The 14507-nt window shown below is 28.7% G+C and overlaps 2 protein-coding genes and 2 long non-coding RNA genes across 8 annotated transcripts in view; all 4 read right to left on the bottom strand.

The window, feature by feature from the left end:
- Positions 1–1200, bottom strand: part of LOC135922909 (GTP-binding protein Rheb-like) — a 41574-nt gene extending 40374 nt beyond the window's left edge. For all 5 annotated transcript variants that reach the window (XM_065457432.1, XM_065457428.1, XM_065457430.1 and 2 more), the window contains exons 1-3: positions 1063–1200; positions 847–918; positions 729–796 (exon numbers count right to left, since the gene is read on the bottom strand). In XM_065457432.1, coding sequence (XP_065313504.1) covers positions 729–796; positions 847–918; positions 1063–1111 — 189 coding nt within the window. In that variant the 5' untranslated portion in view covers positions 1112–1200. The remainder of the gene's footprint in view (positions 1–728; positions 797–846; positions 919–1062) is intronic.
- Positions 1–12654, bottom strand: part of LOC135923045 (uncharacterized) — a 325197-nt gene extending 312543 nt beyond the window's left edge. The window contains exon 1 of the long non-coding RNA XR_010571115.1: positions 12592–12654. This is a non-coding gene — a long non-coding RNA (uncharacterized LOC135923045). The remainder of the gene's footprint in view (positions 1–12591) is intronic.
- Positions 5921–6846, bottom strand: LOC135924160 (uncharacterized). Its single transcript, XR_010571322.1, has 3 exons — positions 6786–6846; positions 6504–6665; positions 5921–5975 (listed from the first exon to the last, which is right to left on the bottom strand). It is a non-coding gene; the product is annotated as an uncharacterized LOC135924160 (long non-coding RNA).
- LOC135922312 (ATP-dependent DNA helicase pif1-like) lies at positions 7080–8961 on the bottom strand. Its single transcript, XM_065456703.1, is given in 4 exon segments — positions 7080–7462; positions 7465–7730; positions 7932–8701; positions 8842–8961. Coding segments are annotated over 4 exon segments (1539 nt in total).
- Positions 12655–14507: the final 1853 nt, after the last annotated feature.

Genomic DNA, 14507 nt, shown 5'->3' with positions numbered 1-14507 from the left:
TCATCATTAAATATAGAAATTTTTTTTAGTTTTAAAATAGGTGTGTTTTATGCTGCACTTCCTACAACCTCATGTACTGCTGAAAGAGACATGAGTAAAATTAAATTAAAACAGGACTAGTACCATGAAAGATTCATTTCTCAATAATTTAACCATATTATCAATGGAAAAAAATTTATTTAAACAATTAAATATTGATGAAATTATAAAGTTGCTTTCTCTTCCCCTAATTTATCTAAATTATTAATTTAAAAATAATATTTATAAAGTATATTTTTTTTGCATTTTATTTATATTATATATTAAAAATTGATGCAATAAAAATTATCTTTGAAATTTATGGGTGTCATAAAATAATTATCATTTTTTTGAGGGGGGGGGGGGAAAGATAAATTAATATTCATAGCTTTGGAAAGAGGGGGTTGTCTCTCCCCACTGCATATATCCCTGAAAAAGATATAGAAAATGAATACTTTTTATAAAAATAACATGGATAAGTTTAAATATTTATATATCTTGATAAACTGGGAAATTATATCAACAGAATCTATTAATAGGTGAGCATGTATATAGATATTTTTTTCATGTGTGATCTCAATATTTATATAACATAATAAACTTCCTATCTAATGTGTAATAATATATAACGCATATCTCAATAAAAGATTTTTTTAGCATATTAAATAAGTTTAAAAATATTATTTTACCAAATATATAATTAAAATTACCTGTCCTGCAGTGTCAATAAAATTCACTTCATATTCCTGACCTCTGATATTGAGAATTTTTGTATACGCTTAAGATATATATTATCTTTTTATAACTTTAAAATTGTAAATATTATACTATTTTCAATTGTTGGATCATAATTGAATGCAAAATTTCCATTAAGATATTGTTGTATAAGTGAAGTTTTGCCTTAATTTCATATTGTAAAATAAATATAAATTATCTAATAATTTTAAACATATGAGTTGAATCTAAATGGCTAAGCTTAATCTCTATTTATCAGTATAATGTGCATATTTTTTATTATAAGAAGCTAAATTATTTATAACTAACCTACAGATCTGAATCCTAGGATGCATATTTTTCTACATTTAATAGGCATAATCTCTAATCCTCGTATTCATAATGTGAAATCGAGTATTGTTTATAGCTTGCATGTTATATAGATTCTACAAGGATAGAAGATTCAGGGGTGTAAAAGGCAAAGATAATGATGCTACTAACTGTTGACCTACCACTATACGAGAAACGTCTAGATGTATAGTGAAGAAGATTCAAAATTATCACTAGGAAAAAATAGATTTTTATTAGTATAGTCAAATGTACGTTATTTTTAAATTTAATACAAAAAAGAAAGATTTTATTTTAATTATGAGGGACTTTAATCACTAAAATAAATATTGCTAAAACAAAAATCGCTAAAAATTAAGAGTTTTATTTATCCAAAAACAATTTGTGGTTAAAACCCCAATGAAACATTTCTAAAAGAGGCTTCATAGTTAAGGGGCCCTTTGCGGGTCTAAGAACTTTACTCTACATGAATTATATGATTTTATTTAAAATTTATCCTTGATCCATTTTAAAGAATTCCTCGCCTTTGAGTTTGAATGCATTATTCTTCTCATTTATATATCATTGTGTTCATAGTTATTATACATATTATTTCATTATTTGATGGTAGTTTTTACGATTAGTTACCCAACAAGAAGATATACGAGAATCATCAATCGGGATCATATGGTTTTGGAGATGGAAGAAAGTTCGAAAATAATTGCTGGGCATTATGGAATGAAGATGCTTATGATTGTGATATTATAATATATTTTAAATATGATTAATATTATTTGTATACATGGTTTATTTGATTGAAGTAAGAATTATATGAATCCAAGTTATATATATGCTATATATTGGCGGCGATATGGAATTAACCTGATCAAATGAAATATATTAATGAATCGACTAATGAAGTATGAACTATTTTTATATGTGTTATTATGCTGAGCAATATGAATGTATTAGCTATTTTTTAAGGATAAAATTGTGAATTAGAATTCAATAAATAAATTATGGAATATTGTGTAAGGATAGATTTATGATTATGTAATGGTTCTGATATTGAATGAATTATTATAATTGCTGACAAAAAAATGATAAATGAATTTGCAAAAGAAAATAAATAAAATCAGAAATAGTTAATGTGGTACAAATGAAAATGTTCGATGATTAAATCTAAATAATATAATGAAATTTCTGAAGAATGAAGTATATTCACAATGCAATTTTTAAACATGAAAATATGATAAAATTTTAAATGAATATATTGTATAATATTTTGGGTATTAAGACTGTTTGAAATTTGGATGATAATTCTATGTGATGAAGATTTGGGAATCTGATATTAACAATAAATATGATGAAACAAATTTTGGAAATCAGAATTTTACTAAAATTGGGTAAATAATCTATATTATAATTTTCCGATATCCTCACTACGTCATCGTTACGTCATGTCATCGGTACGTATTTATTTTTATTTTTTTTATTTGTTTATTTATTTAATTAAAACAGATGATTGGATTTGATGGTGTACACATACCTAACATGGATGAAAAACAATATTCCCTCAAATTTGTAAATATGAATGTTTTTATTTCACTTAATCCTTTCTTTATTTTTTAGATTACCTTATTAATTTTCATCTCATATTATCAATTACACATTAAAGAAATCTTTTTATACTCATATTTTTCTTTCATAACCAATAATTAAGAAGATAACCAAGTATATTTTAAATATTCTTATCCTAACCTATTTATACTTAATAACATTACATTCATCATATTATTTTTAACTTTTAGAATATCAATAGGCTTGATAAGCCCTCCAAAAATACACATTAATGAAATCTTTTTATACTCATATTTTTCTTTCATAACCAATAATTAAGAAGATAACCAAGTATATTCAAATATTTAAATATTCTTATCCTAACCTATTTATACTTAATAACATTACATTCATCATATTATTTTTTAACTTTTAGAATATCATAATAGGCTTGATAAGTCCCCCAAAAATTTTTTCCTGATGATAGCCAAACATTATCAATTATAATTTAATTTTTATTATTTTTATATCTTCTTCCCCCCCCCCTTTTTTAATCTTATTTTTTAATTACCTGACAATTAATTAAACTTAATCCCAAAATTTTTTTATGATGATAGCCTTCCATCTACTAGAAATATGCTAATTTTGACCCATCTACCGGTTTTACATTATTTTAATGTTTGTTTAATTTCAACAATAGTTTATTTATATTTTTGCCTGATTTCTAATAGGCTTGATAAGTCCCCAAAAAAAATTTTCTGATGATAGCCATACCTTATCAATTCCTTTACTTTAATTTTTATAATATCATAAATTATACCTTATTTTTTCCCCCTTTTAATCTTTTTTTTTAATTACCTAACAATTAATTAACCTTTATCTTAATAACATTACATTCATGTTATTTTTTAACTTTTAGAATATCATAATAGGCTTGATAAGTCCCCGAAAAATTTTTTTTGATGATAGCCCTCCAACTACTAGAAATATGCATCTAATTTTGACCCATCTACTGGTTTTACATTATTTTAATTTTTGTTTAATTTCAACAATAGTTTATTTATATTTTTGCCTGATTTCTTTATTTGTCTAGGCTAACCCTAATCCTCTATTTTAGCTTCTGATGGATGATATTCCCACTATTTCTAGAGAGGTTAACCTAATATTGACTCTTCTTCAGGTTTAATACATTAATGTTTTTTATTTATTCTTTTGTTTTTATTTTAGATAACAAGCCCTGTCTTACCCTCACTTAATGATTGTACAGGTGGTATATTGACTCCTCATCAGGTTCAATGGATTTTTATTTATTTATTCTTTTGTTTTTATTTTAGACAACAAGCCATGTCCTAACCTCAGTTAATGATTGTACAGGAGGTGATTTATCCATCATTAATAAAAGAAAAAGATGGCAAGTCAATCAAAAAAAGAAACGCACTAGGGATAGCGAGGCCCTACAAAATCTACTAAGAACGCAAAATAAAGTTAGCCTTATATATATTTTTTTATACTCTTTTATATTATAGAATACATCTATTTTAGCTTCTGATAATGTCCCCACTATTTTTAGGGAGTTGAACCTAATATTGACTCCTCTTCAGGTTCATTGCATTTATATTTTTTATATTATTCTTTGTTTTTATTTTAGATAATAAGCCCTGTCTTACCCTCATTTAATGAATGTACAGGTGGTATATTGACTCCTCATCAGGTTCAATGCATTTTTTTTTATTTATTCTTTAGTTTTTATTTTAGATAACAAGCCATGTCCTAACCTCACTTAATGATTGTACAGGTGGTGATTTATCCATCATTAATAAAAGAAAAAGATGGCAGGTCAATCAAAAAAAGAAACGCACTAGGGATAGCGAGGCCCTACAAAATCTACTAAGAACGCAAAATAAAGTTAGCCTTATATATATTTTTTTATACTCTTTTATATTATAGAATACATCTATTTTAGCTTCTGATAATGTCCCCACTATTTCTAGGGAGTTGAACCTAATATTGATTCCTCTTCAGGTTCATTGCATTTATATTTTTTATATTATTCTTTGTTTTTATTTTAGATAACAAGCCCTGTCTTACCCTCACTTAATGATTGTACAGGTGGTATATTGACTCCTCGTCAAGTTCAATGCATTTATTTTTTAAAATTATTCTTTTGTTTTTATTTTAGATAACAAGCCCTGTCTTAACCTCACTTAATGATTGTACAGGTGGTTATTTATCTGTCATTAGTAAAAGAAAAAGATGGCAGGTCAATCAAAAAAGGAAACGCACTAGGGATCGTGAGACCCTACAAAATCTACTAAGAACGCAAAATAAAGTTAGCCTTATATATATATATATAAATGCATAAATGTTCTTATATTTTTTTATATTTTAGAATACATCTATTTTAGCTTCTGATGATATTCCCACTATTTTTAGGGAGTTGAACCTTATATTGACTCCTCTTCAGGTTCAATGCATTTATATTTTTTAAATTATTCTTTTGTTTTTATTTTAGAAACAAACCGTCTTAACCTCATTTAATGATTGTACAGATGGTGATTTATCCGTCATTAATGAAAGAAAAAGATGGCAGGTCAATCAACAAAAGAATAGCTATAGGGATTGTTGATCCCAGCAAAATATACTAACAACACATAATAAAGTTAGTGTATATATATATATACTAGTAGATAGCCCGTCAAAAATGACGGAGAATGAGAATTTTATTCGTTTTTTAAGAAAGATGTTACCTTTTATTTAAAAATCATATTTAATTTATATAATCTGAGGAGAAGAACGCGAAATGATATTTCTGCCAAAGTGTCAATTTTGGTATACCCCTCTAAAATAGAATCATGAACGACATTGTCAACTCAACCATAAAACGGTCGTAAGTATTTTTATAAAGGCCATGACAAAACTATCGCATATTTTCCCATTAATAATGTTAATGAAATTGGCTGCACTACACATTCACGTTTGAACATCTCTCTAAATATTCATGAAAGTTCCTCAGGGAATCGGATAAAGTATTATTTATAATAACTCCTAATGAGGTGAATGATAGTGGAATTAAATGCTTATATTGTTAAAAATTAGGCAGAGGTGGCATAGGGATTGTGTTAGTGGTGATAGAAATATCATTTGGAGGCAACTGGGTATATAAAATAAACAGATAGATATAAAACATTAGATAAAAAACAAAATAAACCTCCAGAGGAGTTCACAGTGCCTTATTATCTTGGCCACCAGTAACTCTAGAACGGGTAAGGCGTTTGTTGAATCGCCATTTTTTCCTTTGCTTATCTTTAATAATAGATTCTTCATGTTTGGTAGCAATGTGAGGGATTAGGGTTAGCCTAGACAAATAAAGAAATCAGGCAAAAATATAAATATACTATTGTTGAAATTAAACAAACATTAAAATAATGTAAAACCGGTAGAAGGGTCAATATTAGATGCATATTTCTAATAAGTTGGAGGGTTATCATCAAATAAAATTTTTGGGGGACTTATCAAGTCTATTATGATATTATAAAAGTTAAAAAATAACATGATAAATGTAATGTTATTAAGATAAAGGTTAATTAATTGTAAGGTAATTAAAAAATTAGATTAAAAAAGGGGGGAAAAAGAAGGTATAAATTATTATATTATATTATATAAATTAAAGGTGATAAGGTTTTGAGATATAGTGGTTAATAGATAATAGAGATAGAAAGAAAAGAATGAGATAATAAAATTTAGTGATAAATAAAAATGTTTATTTTTGTTAAAAAATAGGTGGAGGTGGCATAGGTATTGTCATAGTGGTGATAGAAATATCATTTGGAGAACTGGGTGAAAATAAAATAAACATAGATATAAAACATAAGATAAAAAAAAACCTCCAGATGAGTTCATTTCAAGCGTAGTTCTTTATTATTTTGTCTACCAGTAACTCTAGAACGGGTAAGGCGTTTGTTTATTCGTCATTATTTTCTTTGCTTATCTTTAATAATAGAATCATCATGTTTTGTAGCAATGTGAGGGAATAAGGTTGGGTTAGCCTAGACAAATAAAAAAATCAGGCAAAAATATAAATAAACATTATTATTGAAATAAAATGAAGATTTTTTTGAATAGATATAAAATAATATATAATATTATTTATAATAAAAATAATGTACTATGTATATTTTCTGTGCGTTATACAAAATAATCAGCAGGGATAATAGAGCAATGGTGGATCCGACAAAATGGTAAGCTTTTAAAAAAGTAGGATCCTTAAAAATTGTTATATTCATTTAGTTAAATTTTAAAAATGTACTTTGATATAATTTTCAATTAGACAAAATATTCATCAGAGATAAAAGGGCATATTGAGCGGCCTGACAAAAGGATGCTTAAATAATATAAAATTGTTTAAATTATAAAATAATATCATACTAAGTAATGTTCATTCTTATTTGTATAAACCGGGATTAATCGGATATAACCTCATGATATACCACATTGGTAGTAGTCTTTGTTTTATCATTGGTTATAATCTTTAATTTATGAGGATAACAAACTCGAGACATAGCCACATATAGCTGTCCATGTGAAAAAACAGGATGAGGTAAATAGATGCCAACTTTGTTCAACGTTTGTCCCTGAGCTTTATTAATTGTCATGACAAAAGCAGGTCTCACGGGAAATTGGCGGCGCTTAAAGGAAAATGGCAAGCCAGAATCTGTAGGAATTAAACTTATTCTAGGAATGAGAACTTTAGTACTGAGAAAACTACCAGAAACAAATTCCGCCTCAATTATATTTGGTAGCAAAGAAGTTATAATCAATTTAGTCATATTATTCAAACCACAGAATTTAAGTTACGCATTAATATTATAGGTACCCCGACTTTGAGTAAATGTTTGTGAGGTGGTAATCCTGATATAGTTAAAGAGTTTAAAAATTCAGTGGGATAAAACGTCGCTTCATCCTCGGTTATCGTTTTATCAGAACTTATGTATGTAATTAAATCTCCCGGAATTTTGTTAATCAATTTAATATTTATAGAATCGACATCTACGTTTTTAGGGGTCAGGATTGCATTTTGAGCAAATGATGTTTTAAAGGGCGTATTGTATTGTCTATATCGTAAACAAAATCAATAAGATCCTCGATATCATTAGAAGCTATACAACAATCTTCAGGAATTTTTATTTATATCCCTGGAGCCATCAAATGTTTCATAGCCTTCACCAACTCTTAAAAGAAATTTTGAGTATTTATTATTAATAAGATAATCATTTGCTTCCTGAAATTATAGAAGTCTCATATTAATACCTAGCCTTAATGGCACTATATGCGACCATAAATAGGATCGTTTTAAGGTTGAGTTAACAATGTCGCATCTTCCACCACGTTTAATAACAAGTAAAATCTGTCTAAAATCTCCGCCAAAAATAATAATTTTACCACCAAACGGTTTGTCTAATTTCATTATATTCTGAAATGACCTATCCACGGCTTCGAATATATGTTTATGAGTCATTGATATTTCGTCCCATATTATAATTACCGATTGTCTTATCAATTCAGCTATTTGGCTTTGGTAAGGAATATTACATGAGGAACTTTCATGAATACTTAAGGGGATGTTGAAACGTGAATGTGCAGTACGGCCATTATGAAGAAGAGTTGAAGCTATGCCAGATGATGCAACAGCTATAGCAATTTTACCTTGAGCTCTCAAGTTAAATAATATTGTATTTAATAGAAATGATTTTCCAGTACCACCAGGACCATCTATAAAAAATAAATTATGGGATGGAGTGGAGGGCAAGGACATAATTTTGGCATAGATAATATTTTGATCCCGATTAAATAAATTGTAGTTAGCCAAATATTTTTTATACATATCATCAGTATCGTAGGAAATTTCCTCCCGAATAAGGTGACACCTAATATTAGCTGTAGCAGATGGAGATTGGGTGGATAATAAAGGGATAGGCATTCCCAAAAAATCCTTAAGAGATTTACCATTTTGAATCAAAATTTGATTGATGTGGCATAGCGCGAGATTTTCGGTGATAAGGTTATCCAGCTCTGGTGATATTTTCTTTTAAAAATCTTCACAAAGATAAAATTTAAAAGAATTCCAAAGACCTAGAGGATCTCTCGGCTCACAATGTAATAAAATAACAGAAAATAACTGGCGCAATTGATATGGCATCTTAAATGAAAGACCTTCCTCTAAACAATGGTTCCATTCCGCATCATCTGATAACAGACCACGTCGAATACATGCATCTTTAAAAGTGTTACTGATAATTCCATTAAAAGAGCGTAGATCTTCAAAGCATTTAGGCCCAGTAACATAATTAAGTAATAGTCTTAAATAAAAAACCTCACCCTCTTTAGGAGAAACTGTGCGTATACGGCCTATAACTTTATTACCACCCCTTTTCGTTTTAACCACTGTTTAGATAGAGGTTTCCACACATAATATCTTACAAAATCTGCATAAATATAATGTCTGGCATCTGTGTCAAGTTGATTAATTTTAAACCATTCGGTTAATTTTGTACCAGGATTTTTAGTTAAGATATTATTTATATCAGTATTTGATTGAAAAAGGATTATATGTTGATTGGGTAGATGAAGGTCTAAACGATAGACTGCAGGAGAATGATCCTGCATTTCCAAATCCAAAGTACGCCATAGCGATTCTATGGCGGATATATATCGAGCATCAATGAACTGGGAAGTTTCATCAACATTATTAATGGAAACGGAAGCAGTAGTTCTGTCATGGCCTTTGTAACAATACTTATAAAGGTATTTTATGGACTGGACAGATGAACAAATTTCTACATTTATATGTGCATTATATTTTTTTGATAAATGTTTATTATAAGGAATAATCCAACGGTTGTTAAATATAAATCCGTTTAATTTTTTTTGGATGTAACGCCATCATTTCGTCGCCTATATAAAGCATAACCATACTTATCGATAGAAGAGGTATCCACAAATGATTTAGGATATTTTTTTGAGCATAAATGTTATACCACATGGCCCATGTGTATTAAAATTGCTAATAATTTGAAACAGCTTAGGCTCAGTTATTTTGTTAGGAATTTCAGAACAAACTACATCATCATAAGTATCAGCCGTTGGTAGCCTATGAGATTTATCTAGTATAAGGCACATATGACAATGAGGCAAACCTCTTTTCTGGAATTCTATGACATCTATATAAGCGATTACTTTGCCAAGAACATGATAATAGAGCAAATCCTTTTAGACATTTTAATTTTTGACGAAAAACGCGACAAACTAAATCTGGGCGGTCGTTTGGGGTCTGATGAGGAAATAATTCACGCATTATTTCATCCCATTTAGTGTTGCAGGTGAAAGTAATGAATAATGATGGTTTACCAAAGCAGCGTACAATAGCCATTGCGTCCTGATAAAGCTAATGCATATGCCTTGGGCCACCGGTAAAAGAAGAAGGCAAAATTATTCTTCTACCAAGATTGTCAGCATTAGTATTTCCCTCTAAAATAGCATCATGTATGCTTTGATAGAGTTCCGCGCGTAATTTGGATTGATTATTACGTATAAAATTTAATCGAAGCGTTTCCTGTTTGGCATAACTGTCGACAATAAATTGGTGAAAAATACGTTTGGATCTTAAAATAACATTCTCATCATCCTGCCTGACCATAAAGCGATAGGCATAGTACTCTCTGCAGGTAACATATTTATTAGTTGAGTTTCTATAATGAATGGATGGATGGTATCCAATATCGCCTCTGGGAAATAGAAAAACATATTGCAAGGGATCGTATGAGGAATGGAGCTCATTAATATGTCTTAAAAGACCAGATTTAGTTTTTAAGATAATATCTCTATGGGCTATATGATCACTGCCATCACCAGGTAATAATACTGCTATTTCAGATGAGGTAGGTTTATTGCGAGAACGTACGTCAAAACTTGAAGTAGATTTTAAGTTTAAGGATATGTTAGGAACGCCAGTAGCGATCATAGAAGATACTCTCAAAAATTGAGAAGCAAAGGGGTTGTAGGTGTGAACAATATCCTGCAATTCCATTAAAAGACAACGATCTAAAAACGGAACCTGGTTATGTCTGTTTTCTATCTCATTTATACTATCATGTATATATAAATGGGCAAATTTAGGAGTTTCCCCTAATGTTGGTAGGAGTGAATCAATGCGATGATGAACCTGTTCATTAATTTGAAAGGTATAATTACCTGATCGCGAATTGGATAAATTATTATTTATATTAACTCCTAGTGAAGTGAATGACAGTGCGGAATTATAAGCTCTTATGTTTGTTAAAAGGTGGGATGATGAACAATGATTCCCGGTAAATAAACGTAATAAATTTGGTGGTAATTGGGAAATTTTAGATAAAAATACCTACCCATTCAAACAACATGTAGAAAACTGAATATTTCTACATGAGCTTTTTGATAATTTTTCTCCATTCTACATTTTAGCATTGCAGAAGGCGCATATTTCTGTCATATTTCCGATATCTAATATAGGTGAGTGGTGGTCATCAAATATATGTCGAAATATACATGGTAGAGGTGCCATAGGGAATGTGCTAGTGGTTATAGAAATATCAGTTGACGGTATCTGGGTGATTATAAAATAAACCTATACATATATAACATTAAAAACCTTCAAGGGAGTTAATATCAGGCGTAGGTCCTTATTATCCTGCATACCTGTAATTCTAGAACGGGTAAGGCGTTTGTTGAGTCGCCATTTTTTTCTTTGATTATCTTTAATAGAAATATCATGTTTTGTAGCTATGTGAGGGATTAAGTTTGGGTTAACCTAAAATAAATAAGGAAATCAGGCATAAATATAAAACATTATTATTGAAATAAAACGAACATTAAAATACTGTACTGAACCTGTAAAGGGGTCAATATATGCATATCTCTAGTAGATGGGAGGCTATCATCAAAAAATAAAATTTGTCTAGTTGGGGACTTGTCAAGACTATCGTGTTTTTCTGAACATTTATTTTGTATTTGTTGATTATTAATGGTAGATATATCATTATTTAAACAATTATAAGGAGGAAATAAAGAAGAGTTTGTTATCTAAAATAAAAACAGAAGAATAATTAAAAAATATAAATGCATTGAACCTGAAAAGGAGTCAATATAAGGTTCTACTCCCTAGAAATAGTGGGGACATTATCAGAAGCTAAAATAGATGTATTCTATAATATAAAAGAGTATAAAAAAATATATATATAAGGCTAACCTTATTTTGAGTTGTTAGTAGATTTTGTAGGACCTCGCTATCCCTAGTGCGTTTCTTTTTTTGATTGATCTGCCATCTTTTTCTTTTATTAATGATGGATAAATCACCACCTGAACAATCAATAACTGAGGTTAGGACATGGCTTGTTATCTAAAATAAAAACAAAAAAATAAATAAAAAAATAAATGCATTAAACTTGATGAGGAGTCAATATACCACCTGTACAATCATTAAATGAGGGTAAGACAGGGCTTGTTATCTAAAATAAAAACAAAGAATAATATAAAGAATATAAGAATAAATAAAAAAAATAAATGCATTGAACTTGATGAGGAGAATATACCACCTGTACAATCATTAAATGAGGGTAAGACAGGGCTTGTTATCTAAAATAAAAACAAAGAATAATATAAAGAATATAAATGCAATGAACCTGAAGAGGAGTCAATATTAGGTTCAACTCTCTAGAAATAGTTGGGACATTATCAGAAGCTAAAATAGATGTATACTATAATATAAAAGAGTAAAAAAAATATATATATAGAAACAAAAGAATAAATAAAAAAAATAAATGCATTGAATTTGATGAGGAGTCAATATACCACCTGTACAATCCTTAAATGAGGGTAAGACAGGGCTTGTTATCTAAAATAAAAACAAAAGAATAATTTTAAAAAATAAATGCATTGAACTTGACGAGGAGTCAATATACCACCTGTACAATCATTAAGTGAGGGTAAGACAGGGCTTGTTATCTAAAATAAAAACAAAGAATAATATAAAGAATATAATTGCAATGAACCTGAAGAGGAGTCAAAAACAAAAGAATAAATAAAAAAAATAAATGCATTGAACTTGATGAGGAGTCAATATACCACCTGTACAATCCTTAAATGAGGGTAAGACATGGCTTGTTATCTAAAATAGAAACAAAAGAATAAATAAAAAAAATAAATGCATTGAACTTGATGAGGAATCAATATACCACCTGTACAATCATTAAATATGGGTAAGACATGGCTTGTTATCTAAAATAAAAACAAAGAATAATATAAAGAATATAAATGCAATGAACATGATCTAAAATAAAAACAAAAGAATAAATAAAAAATAGAGTCAATATTAGGTTAACCTCTCTAGAAATAGTGGGAATACAATCATTAACTGAGGTTAGGACATGGCTTGTTATCTAAAATAGAAACAAAAGAATAAATAAATAAACTAAATGCATTGAACTTGATGAGGAGTCAATATACCACCTGTACAATCATTAAATATGGGTAAGACATGGCTTGTTATCTAAAATAGAAACAAAAGAATAAATAAAAAAAATAAAAGCATCGAACTTGATGAGGAGTCAATATACCACCTGTACAAACATTAAATATGGGTAAGTAAAAACAAAGAATAATATAAAGAATATAAATGCAATGAACATGATCTAAAATAAAAACAAAAGAATAAATAAAAAATAAGTCAATATTAGGTTAACCTCTAGTGGGAATATCATCCATCATAAGCTAAAAATAGATATGATCATAAAAAATGAACAAATAAATTATTTCTTCTGATTTCAGGAATTCAAATAAAATGATAATCTCTAAAAATTGGTATCTGGCACTCCGATTTCAGTCAAGGAAAATGATAGTCTCATAAAAAATCAACAAATAAATTACTTCTTCTGATTTCAGAATTTGGTATGAACATCTGTTTAATAAAATATAACAAATAATAAATAAATACGTACCGATGACATGACGTAACGATGACATGACGTAGCGATGACATGACGTAGCGATGACATGACGTCACGATGACGTAGTGAGGACATCGGAAAATTATAATATAGATATACTAAAAAGCATAAATATTCTTATATTTTTTTATTTTTTAGAATACATCCATTTTAGCTTCTGATGATATTCCCACTATTTCTAGGGAGTTGATCCTAATCTTGACTCCTCTGCAAGTTTAACGCATTCATTTTTTTAAAATTTTTTATTTGTTTTTATTTTAGATAACAAATCCTGCTTTATTTCCTTAATATAATTGTTTAAATATTGATATATCTACCATTAATAATCAACAAATACAAAATAAATATTCAGAAAAACATGATAGTCTTGATAAGTCCCCAACTAGACAAATTTTATTTTTTGATGATAGCCTCCCAACTACTAGAGATATGCATATATTGACCCCTTTACAGGTTCAGTACAGTATTTTAATGTTCGTTTTATTTCAATAATAATGTTTTATATTTTTGCCTGATTTCCTTATTTTTTTAGGCTAACCCAACCTTGATCCTCACATTGCTACAAAACATGATATTTCTATTAAAGATAAGCAAAGAAAAAAATGGCGACTCAACAAACGCCTTACCCGTTTTAGAATTAGGACCTACGCCTGATATTAACTCCCCTGCAGGTTTTTAATGTTTTATATATATAAGTTTATTTTATATTCACCCAGATACCTTCAACTGATATTTCTATGATCAGTACCGCATTCCTTATGGCACCTCTACCATGCATATTTCTACATATATTTGATGACCACCACTCACCTATATTAGATATCGGAAACATGACAGAAATATGCGCCTTCT

Source organism: Gordionus sp. m RMFG-2023, chromosome 1, assembly GCF_954871325.1.
Source record: "Gordionus sp. m RMFG-2023 chromosome 1, tfGorSpeb1-WG-v2, whole genome shotgun sequence".
Taxonomy (NCBI): domain Eukaryota; kingdom Metazoa; phylum Nematomorpha; class Gordioida; order Chordodea; family Parachordodidae; genus Gordionus; species Gordionus sp. m RMFG-2023.
Note: the sequence above shows the minus strand (reverse complement) of the source record. Positions and strands in the feature narration are given on the sequence as shown.